Consider the following 10,624-nt stretch of genomic DNA (forward strand, 5'->3'; position numbering starts at 1 on the left):
ACTCTCCTTGAGGGAGAAAAAAGTGAAACCCCAGTGCCCGAGTCCGCAATGAGCGATCTGCAGCCTCATTCTGCAGCTCAGAGAATGGTCTCAGGGGTCTCTCCCTCCCTCTCTGTGGTCCATCCCACTCAACTGAGCACCAAGGACTGGGGGCTCACCACTCCTGTGGTCATGAAAAGGAATAAAATGCAATCTTTAAGTCTTAGCCAGGTGCCACCTCTGGGGCCACAGATTGAAAGAATCTGTGTTGCACATATGGGGGAAATTATTATGCTCAAACTTCCCCCAATTCGATTTCAGCGTAACATAAGAGACAAAATGCCATGTTAAAAACAACATAACGCCCAGGTTACATTCAAGGCTACTGCATCCAGCAAGATCACCTTCTGGAAAATCATCATCTCCTGAAGTGTTAAGTTCACAGGAGCTGCACTCTAGGCAAGGTACAGAGTGCCTTCTCACCTGCTGGGCTGGGAAACTAATTCCCAATTTGGAGCTCTGGACCCCAAAGTCACACACAGAGACCAAGAGGGGAGTTGCGTGTTCTGGCCAGTGAAACAGATAGTAAAGCCATCCCCCCCTCCCCCGCGCAGCCACACCTCACAAAGGCTGCATGGCTCTTTAAAATTTTAAGGACGAGGTATTAAAATTGAAAAGAAAATCTATTATTTAAAGTCCTGGAAAAGTTGACAAACTTAAAACTCTAAAAACATTGTAAATTATTTTTGAAGTGTGACGAGGCTTTAAAATTTTTCACTGCAGTAGGGTAAAGATTTAGAAATCAAATCCATAAGTAAAGAGGTCAAAGATTCACCTCTGATCTGGTCACCGCCAGGGATGGTCATTAAACGGTACAGAATCAATCCCCTTTGGATTTTCGCCATCCGGGTTCAAATTCTTTTCTGGAGAACTATTAAAGTGGGGAAGGAAGTCCGTATTTTAGGAAACTGAGGAAAAGCAGGACTCCCCCTGGTTTGTTGTTAGCTAATGGAAAATGTTTACCCTCCTCTCCCTCACCTCCTAAATTGGAGATGGCTGGACATTGGGATGGAATGGCACTGTTTGTTTTGACTATTGGCATGTTTTTCTGCGTTTAACAAAATGCATTACAGCAAATGTCATTACGGCTCACAGCCCTTCAGGCAGCCACGTCCAAGCAGGACTGTTTCTTGATTGCCTCAGTCAGGGTGGGATTCTGAATTAATCGAAAGCCTTTTGTGACACTAGCAGGACAACAGGGGAGTTCCCCCAGTCTTCTGTGATCATCTGTAGATGTCTACACATTTACCCACCTGTGTAACAAAAATAATCAAAACAGGTGGATTTGTGAACACACCTGGTTTTTAAAAATTCGAGAATACAAACACACTGTCCGGACTTTGGGCAGAAAAACAACATGGGTTTATTTTAAGGCAAGTACAACAATTAAGACCACATAAGACAAACACAGGTCAAGTTAAATTTTTAGTGTTTTTTTTTTCTTTTAGGAATGCTGGGGGAGGAATCTACTGTACAACACCATCACACTTTGTAAATAAAAAGTATCAGATACTTGACTTCTTTATCCGCCAACAACAAAAAATAAATTATTTTCTTGTTTTGTAAAAGACCTACAACTGGGAAAAGAATTATATCTCATAATTGTACAGGGGGGAAACCCCGCATAGGTTTCTTGAATTTTCACTTTGGCAGTTAGAAATGGTCGGGCAAGATGAGAAATTATCCAGTGAACTCAACTTTAAATATTATATTAATGGCTCTGAAAAACAACAAAAAAATAGCCTGATTACAAATCCACACATTTGTACAGCACGGTTAGAGAAATTTAAAATTACACACAGCACATACATAATCTATAGAGACCCCCATAGACCTATGGGGGTCTCTACAGAGAGTCATTACTGGATCGCTATGGGATTTGGTCCATAAGTTATAATTTTTGAAACCCCGAGTGGAGCAGTGAGCACAGCCATCCTGGAAGGGGTGGGGGATTTTAAAATCATTATTCATTTCGTTGGGCCGCGTCCCTGTACTGGGGCCTCTTGGGATCTCAGAAACGGGGCGGCGAATTAAAGTTACCTGCTGCTTCGCAGAGGGCTGAGGCTGGCGCGCGCACTCTCTGCTCCCGGGTCTGCGGAAAAAGCGGTGGGCAAGTTTGGGTTCTTTTTGCGTCTCTGCAGCCTGAACTGTTTGAGAGGGTCGCGTCTGGGAGGCGAAGCCAGAGCGGGCCAGGGCAGAGGAGGGCCGGGGCAGGTCAGTATTTCGTGCAGTCATAGGAATATGGAGCTGCGTGGCGGTAGAGAGAAGGCGTAGACCTGTAGGGCAGCTGACAGCTCGCGTTGCTGCTCACCTGGGGTTCCCCGAGGGTCGAGTTCTCAATCCCCAGCCGGTGGGAGTTGAACATCTCCCTGACGTTAGGGAAAGTCTGCTGCTGGGCTGCGAACGTGTGGCCGGAGAGGTGGTTCAGGTCCCCGCTGTGGTTCAGATACCAGGACGCCGCCTGGGCCGCGGCGGCCCCGGGTTGCGGCGCCGGCTGGGGCTGGGGAGCCGGCGGGGGCGGCGGCGCCTGCGGGTGGTGGTGGCCGTGATGCTGGTGGTGATGGCCGGCGGCGGCGAGCGCGCCCTCCTGGCCGGCGGCGAGGTTGAGGGCGCTCAGGGGCGATGTGGGGCCGCTCGGGTGGTCCGAGAGGGCCTCGTCCAGCGCGGGCGGGACGCACATGTGCGCCGGCCGCTCGGCCCCGGTGTACAGGCTCATGGCGCGCATGCTGCACTGGTAGCCCCCGGCGCCCGCAGCCTCTAGGCCCTGCGCGCACGGCTGGCCGTAGGCAGCGGGCGGCGCGGCAGCGTAGGGCAGGGCCAGCGGCGGCACCACCAGGCCCGCGCGCCCGGCCGCGGGGCTCAGCTCGCCGCCCGGCGGCGACGTTCGCAGCGTCATGATATTCTCCACGCTGAAGCCGGGCAGCCCGTTGGGCGCGCCTGCGTGGTGCTCCGGCAGCGAGCCGTCGGGGGAGCCGGCGGGCGTAGAGGCCGCGCTGCGTGGGCTGCCCTGCAGCGCACTCTCGGGACTCAGCGTCTCCACCTTGGTGATGACCGGCAGCGCCGGCGACGCCGCCTCGCTCTTGATCACCACCTTCTTCTCGGCCTCCTTGGGGGCGTCCGCTAGTGGGGGGGCGGCCGGGGCGCCCTTGGACGCCGCCGGGGGCGGCTCCTTGAGGTGGGCCCGCTCCTCCTTCTCCTTGGGCACGTCCTTCTTCTTGAAGCGCCGCCGGCGCCGCAGGAAGCTGCCGTTCTCGAACATGTTGTAGGAGTCCGGGTCCAGGGTCCAGTAGCTGCCCTTGCCAGGTTTCTTGTCGTCGCGGGGGACCTTGACGAAGCACTCGTTGAGCGAGAGGTTGTGGCGGATGCTGTTCTGCCAGCCCTGCTTGTTCTCCCGGTAGAAGGGAAAGCGATCCATGATGAACTGGTAGATGCCGTTCAGGGTGATCTTCTTCTCGGGCGCGTTCTGGATCGCCATGGTTATGAGCGCGATGTAGCTGTAGGGTGGCTTCACGAGGTCCTTGGGCGCCGCGGGCTGGTGGTGGTGGTAGGGCGCGTAGGAGCGGCCCATGCCCGCGCCGTACTGCTCCGGGTGCCCCGAGTAGACACCCATGGGGCTGGCCATGCCTCCGTAGCTGCCCGCCGCCCGGTAGTAATTCTGCTCGCTCAAGTAGGGCACCACTCCCAGGGCGTTGGGGTCGGACACAGAGTAGCGCGCCTGCATGCTGCGTCCGAGACGGCTAGCCACCGCCTGCGCGCACGGACCGCGAGGAAGGCCCTACGAGAGCGAGCGCGAGCGAGAGAGCGAGAGAGGGAGGAAGGGAGCCGGCGGGGGGAGCCCCGGGCGCCTAGAAGCCTCAGGGGTGAGCTGGAGGAGGCGCCGGGAAGGGGCGCCCGCCTTTGGGCCGGGAAGGGGCGCTCGTTTTCAGCGGACCGGGCGGAGCAGCATCCTGGAGGGCGCGCCCGGGCGAACGCAGCGCCGTCCCCCGCTCGCTCGCCCGCTCGCTCTCGGGACTCGGCGGGTGGCAGCCCGGGCGGGCGGCCGGGGACGGAGCGGAGACGCCGCGCGCGCGGTGGACCAAGGCTGGCCCCTCGGTCCGCGTCAGGAAGGGGAAGGCGGCTCTCCAAGCCCCCCCAGCAAATCGGCAGCCCTGAGGGCCGGAGAGCCGGGGTCCAGAGTGCTACCCTGCCGAGCCCGGAAAAAGAGGCGAAGTCCCTTTTAGGGAATGGGAAAAGTTTCAAAAGTCTTCTTGCTGAAAGCGAGTTTTTACTTTCCTCCAGCCACGCCCCCTCCGGGAACTTTGGACCAATAACCCGGCCGCTGTGGGGACTTGGCACCAATCAGGACGAGGAGCGCCGGAATCCGTCGGCTCTAAGACCCAGCCGCGCAAAACCAGACTTCTGCAGCTCAGTCTTAACTTGAAAATATTTTTTAAAAAGTTATATCTTATTAAAATTTATTTTATTATCACATTTTGGTTAATGGGCCCACGTGCCCAGAGCAAAAGAAAAAAACAAAAAAACCCCGACGCTCCTTCGCAGATAAAAGTCAGTTTGAGATATAAAATCGAATTGATTAATGTAGTCCAGTATCTCCCCAAAGACCTTGTAAGTAGCAAAGAACCTGGGACTATTTTTCTTATTAATGAGTGATGAGGCAAATAATTAGATTTCCTAATTATCGGGGTCCAGGTGTAATGGCTTCCAAGTAAACGTGCTGGACTGGAATGGAGGAGCCTCCGCTGTATGTTGTCATTATTTAAGCAAATAATTAATAATGAACGGGAAGTTTCCAGGTTCAGGGCAGTCAAGAATAACCTATAAAGGTTTTAGAGGCAAATTATAGAAACCGAGTGCCCCTCACCCCAACCTGAGGAGGCAGGCCGAGGCGTCTATACGGGAAAGGCGAAGTGGGGAAAGTAGCGACATCTTGACAATATAATCCTCTAAATTCGCCGTGGATTCAGTAAATCATCCACGACATCGGGAGCCGTTTTGTGGGGTTTGGGGAAGTGAGTGAAATAATTCTGTTCATTTCCTCCTTTCCCCTCCCGCGTAGACGCTTGCAGCCCACCAACTCCAGCTTCGCAGCGTGTCTCCCTTTTCCCAGAGATAAATTCCCTTTGACAGGCTGACTCCCGCGCTCCCCGAAGATGGGAACAATGCACCAGCCACCCGGCCCCGGGAAAGCCGGGTTCCTCTGCGCGCGAGGAGAAACCCGAGCCTCACCCAGCGCCCTGCACTCTGAGCCCTGCACTCCGCGCTCTGCGCTCCGCTGGGGCTTCGCGCTGAACGCGCGTCCGTAGAGCGGGCTCCCGACCGCCGCCCCGCCGGCTGGAACCCACAACCCTGGGCGCAGCCCTTGCCTCCAGTTCCTGGAGAAGCCCCTTGGGATTCTCCAAGTTAACTTTCTGTATTTCAGTCTTTTCTGTCTGGCTGCTGTTTGATAAGGTGATTTGGGCACTGGGGCTCCTCGAGAGGATGGGGTCAGCGATTGCAAATGGTTAAAGACACCTCCGGAGATGGAATTATTCGGGGTATCGACCTGCAGCGAGTCGGAGATCCTCGCCCTTCAAAGCTTTCTCCTTCTCTCTAGGAGTCCCAGAAAGTTTGTTTATTTGTGGACTGAGTATTTATTTCTTCAACACCTCGAATAATCAGGTCCCCCTCCGTTCGCTTCCCTGAAGGGGCAGGACATCTATAAGACGGGCTAAATGCTGGTCAGAATTCTTCTGGAAGTTGTCGGTCCGGTTGGGTAGGGAAGAAGACTTCGGATAAAACTTCTGTATTTCAGGATTCCTTTTCCCCTCCTCACTCTCCCATCAGTTGTTTATTAGATTCCCAGGAAAAGGGTTTGAGAGAATCTACGGTCAGTCTTAGCTTTGGGGGAGGTGAGTACAATGCATTGGGGATTCTTCATTCATTTTCAATAACAGAACAAAAGAAAAGCATTTATATGCATTATCTTTGAATGGTATTATCTCCTGATAAATTCAAAATCAAAGGGAAAGTACAAAACAGTTTCCTATTACCTCGAATATTCTGCTTCTGAAACATTCGCTACTTTTTTATGGGTGCTCTGGGTTCTTTCTCTAACTTGATTTTTTGGGGGGCAACGAAGTAAAATAAACTGCCTAGTCCTCAGCTCACAGGTGAATGGTTTGAGCGTTCTCCGCAACCCTCCAACTCCCACTACAACTTTATTATTTTTTCATACCTCTAGTATTTTCACATCCATTAAAAAAAAGAAAAAAAAACCTCTAGCAAAAAGTGTCTTTCTCCTGGAGTACGTGACAGGCAGCCCGAGTTCTCACAATTTTACTGGAAATGCAAACTATTGATCAAGAAACACTCCTCAGTCTGTAGACTTCCTGGAGGAATATTATTTACTCTGCTTTTACGAGGTGCTTTAAGAAAAAAAGCCTTATCACAGCACAGGGCAAAAACCAAAATAGCTAAGGACCACGGAAAATAAATCCCAAAATGGCAGTTTCTGCCTGAGTTTATATTTACAAGGGTGTCCAGGTTTAAAACCAATGACATCTGAAAAGAACTAGGCTGAATGGCCTAAATTATTCCCCCCCGCAAAAAAAAAAAAAAAGTGGGATGGGAGGGGGAAAAACTCCTTATAATCAAGACAGAAAAGGTGAGAGAGACATTTTCCTTTGCCCTTGGAATTAGGTTTCTTCTCCGCTCGGTAGGACTCCGGGAGAGATGTTTGTTCAGGTTATTAAAACAACACCTTCCACACACCTGGACTTTGCAAAAACCATGTTTCCGATCTTTTCTTTTTCCTGCCAAGGTATTTTGAATTAGGGGCTGCTGATTTTTTCCTTTCTTGACCTTGCTGTCAGTGAGCCGAAAGCCAAATCGGGCCCCAGAGAGCCCTGTGCATTAGTAGAATAATAAGCGACGATAAAGGCAGAAGATATTCAAGTCACTCCCCCACCCCCGGCCCCGCGCCCCACCGCACCGAGTCCTTGCCTGGGCGCCGCGGGCTCCTGCACCTGGAGGCGGCTCGGGCGGACCTGTGGTGTTGGCGCCACCTTGAGGCCCATCAGGGAACTACTCCTGAAATAGTGGGGCGGGGGTGGGGGGAAACTCAACCATTCTGGTTACAATGGAGGTGCTGACACCTTATGGATACACCTTAGCATTGCATGGCAGGAATAAAGTTCAAAATCTCTGAGAGAGAAGGTAAATAAACTGTGCGCGGCGCGTCGATCAAGAAAAAACATTTTCCATAGCTTTGCGATGTGTCAAGAACATGATGTGTTGGAAAACAGAAATGTCTTTGAAACTGCTTGGGGAGCATGAAATCCCCTCTAGGGAGACTCGCTGAGGTTTTAAGCAAATAAAACCTGCGCCTCTTAGGTGTCTACAAGTCTGGCTATAGTTTTGCCCGAGTTGTTAACAAATTGCTCTCCTCGTGTCTTCCCAGGACAGCTGTCTTTCTGCCCGATGTGTGGCGTGAGTTTCAGGGAACTCATCAAAAATGTTTGGGCTGCATGTGTGCGCCTGACATTGGCTTTAACAACCCTTAACTTTAACCAAAGTTAAGGGAGACTTAAAACACCTCTGCAGCCGCTTCTGCTTTTGAGCAACAACAGATTAGACAAGTGAAAGGATTTCTGTGTCTCTCCTCACTATTTTCAATACATTTCTCTCCTGGGCTCATGAGGTTTTAGGGAAAGGGACCAGGAATGAGAGCAGTCTCAGGCTTCCAAAAGCTACTTGGGATCTGATGAACCCTTGAGTTCACCAGAGCCAATGCTGCTTCTTAGAAATCCATTGCAATCCAACTCCTAGAAATTTTTTCCAGGACAAAAAGTGTGTCCCTGACGAAAACTGTCCAAACCACCGTTCACAAATGGTAGCACCATAAACAACAAAATAACAGGGGTAAGGACTGTTCTTGGTGAAAAGATGAAAGAAACTGAACAACTAAATGCAATACTTAATCCTAGATGGAGGAAATTTTTTAAAAACACTAATAGAGGAGAATACCTGGGGAAGTTTGAATATCACGTGTGTATTAGGTAATAATCTTTTATCAAGGTTAAAATTCTTTTCTTTTTTTTTTTTTTTTTGCGGGACGCAGGCCTCTCACTGTTGTGGCCTCTCCCGTTGCGGAGCACAGGCTCTGGACGCGCAGGCTCAGCGGCCATGGCTCACGGGCCCAGCCGATCCCACGGCATGTGGGATCCTCCCGGACTGGGGCACGAACCCGTGTCCCCTGCATCGGCAGGCGGACTCTCAACCACTGCGCCACAAGGGATGCCCCAAGGTTAAAATTCTTGAGTGTGATAATTATATGTGGTCAAGTAAGAACATGTCTTGTTTTTAAAAGATGCATGTCAAAATATTTAGAGCTGATATTCATCACCTCTGCAACTTTTAAAAGATTCAACCAAGGGGGAGGGTGTGGACAGAGAGGAGAAGGAAAGAGAAAGTTATATAAAATGTACTAAAATGAGGACAACTGCTGAACCTATGGTATGTGGGTATTCGTTGTTTATTGGTCTTGCAATTTCTAAGTTTGAAATTTTTCAAAATTGAAAAAAAGTTGGGAGAAAACCACCTTTGTTACTCTGGAAATTTAAAAAGGGATGTGACACAGAGCAAACATCTTTCCATGGAAGGGAATTAGGGTTTCCGTATTGCAAACATTAATGTGGGGGCCTTATTTGGCGCCCAATGTCCCCTCTCCTTGTGTTCTGGAAGTTTCTGGAAAACAATCTGGAACAACCATGGAGTTTATCACATTAACTTGTGGTTGTTTTAAAAAACCAACAACCAAAAGCTGATTGTCTAAGGAGCTTATCTATCTTTATAATTCAAGCATCACCACAATTAATACCATCAAAATTGCAAGAAATCCAATAGAGTACTGTAGATGTTTCTGAAACAGAATATTAAAGATATACACAGGTTTCTTCTTAAAGAGAGTCAATTGCATACCTCTTTCTGCTGCCCATTTCATGCCAGTTCTATACAGTTGTCTATACAGTTGCCCTTATGCATGTTGCTATGCAATTGGTTGGCTTACACAGTGTATCAGTCAGTTGAGGCTGGTGTATGCTGCAGTAACAAACAACCCAAGTCTCATTGACTTCATCTTGAGCCAACCCCAGCTGGGTGTCACTCAGGAGCCTGGGTTTTCAAAGGCTGCCTCTCCTGTCACCTTGGCAGGGGCAGGAGAGGCAGATTCTGCCCTGGGAATTAAGTGTCCAAGTGACACATGTCACTTCCTTTCACAACTCATTGGCCTGAACAGATCATGTGGCCCCAGCACACCCCAGGGACAGGAAGTTCAGTCTTCCCTGTGCCCAGGCAGATGGGTGAGCTGACTTTTGTTTAGCAGTCTCATGTCTGCCACACATGTCCTACCTGTCCAGGCAGCTGGTGACTCTGTCTTGTTTCTCTCTGCAGCGCCAGTGCCTTGCAGGGTTCCTTGGGGCATAATAGTGCACAAGAAGTGTTTATTGAACGAATGTATGACTTTTCCAAGACTTTCCTCCCTAATAAATAAGGGAAAATATAATGCATGCATACTGTGTGCCAAGATGTTCTGCCTGTGACATCTCATTTAATCCTCTTTTAGGGTAGGTACTATTAATATCACCATTTTACAGGTGAGGAAACTTAGGTTTAGAGATCTTAAGTAACCACAAATTTTCAGCTACAAGTGAGAGAATCAGGATCTCTTAACCCATTAATTTGCTGCCTCTTTAAGATTAGGGTTAGCGTCTTGGAAATTAGAGTCAACTTAAGAAGTTAAAATACAAACTTCTATATAAATAAAAATAGTCTATATGGAAACATACATTTATGTAATTTCATAACTATATATACACAGTCAATAGCGTATGCACGAAGGCATGACTTCTGAACACATGACTCAATGTCTATGAAATTTTAGCTTCTTATACCACCAACTTGCAAACCTGTAATTAACCCGGTAGGGTAAAAGATTCATTATCAGAACCTGCAAGAAGCGACTGCTCTCTGGGAGGTGCAGACAGGGCTTTGATTGTTGGACAGGGCAGGGAGAGAAAGAGGTGAGGAGGCTATATGTTTTTCACGGAATTTGCAGACTGTGGGATGTGTGTTCTGAGCGCCAGGGAATACACCAGACTTGGAATCACCATCCTGCCTCAAAGTGACCACCGGGTCTCACGGTGAAGATAAGCAAGGGAGGCCCTAGGGGGCCTGTAAAGGACCGAATGAAGCACAGCGGCTCCCCAGGGTAAAAGGAATCTTCTAGCTTCTCGGGAGCCGGCCTTTGTTATTAGAATTATTTATTTATTTGTTTAGCACTTTAGGAGGGGTGTGTGTGTGTGTGTAGATGATGCAGGGGGAAGTCAGGAAACAGAAAATAAACTGTGGCATTTAACGTTTGTAGGGTCTCTCACAGGAGAGGGATTGCGGCATGGAGGAGCAATCCAGGCCGGCTTCCCGGAGTAGGGGGCCTCTGGGGAATAGAAGAGGAGGTAGCTGTGTTTGAATTGGCAGTGGGCTCCGACAGGCCAGGGGTTGTTCACTCGGTAGCTCCCCAGCGCCCGGCAAACGCGCGTCGGAGCAGGGG

At 50.0% G+C, this 10,624-nt stretch overlaps 1 protein-coding gene across 3 annotated transcripts; it reads right to left on the reverse strand.

Annotated features, from left to right (window-relative positions):
• Positions 1–1,384: 1,384 nt before the first annotated feature.
• Positions 1,385–4,280, reverse strand: FOXC2 (forkhead box C2). 3 transcript variants are annotated; one of them, XM_081216788.1, is made up of 3 exons: positions 2,351–4,280; positions 2,080–2,131; positions 1,385–1,759 (listed from the first exon to the last, which is right to left on the reverse strand). In XM_081216788.1, exons 1-3 carry the CDS (start codon positions 3,758–3,760, stop codon positions 1,746–1,748), a joined length of 1,476 nt encoding a protein of 491 aa, XP_081072914.1. In that variant the 5' UTR covers positions 3,761–4,280; the 3' UTR covers positions 1,385–1,745. The 3 variants fall into 3 exon arrangements, with proteins under 3 accessions (XP_081072914.1, XP_081072913.1, XP_081072912.1); XM_081216787.1 differs by having other exon boundaries at positions 1,385–2,131; XM_081216786.1 differs by having other exon boundaries at positions 2,080–4,280.
• Between the last annotated feature and the right edge of the window lie 6,344 nt (positions 4,281–10,624).

The sequence above is a fragment of the Mesoplodon bidens genome (assembly GCF_964165515.1).
Source record: "Mesoplodon bidens genome assembly, chromosome: 18".
Lineage (NCBI taxonomy): Eukaryota > Metazoa > Chordata > Mammalia > Artiodactyla > Ziphiidae > Mesoplodon > Mesoplodon bidens.

Coding starts and splice junctions, on each gene's coding strand:
- FOXC2 (XM_081216786.1), bottom strand. CDS start 3,760: ATGCAGGCGCGCTACTCTGTGTCCGACCCCAACGCCCTGGGAGTGGTG.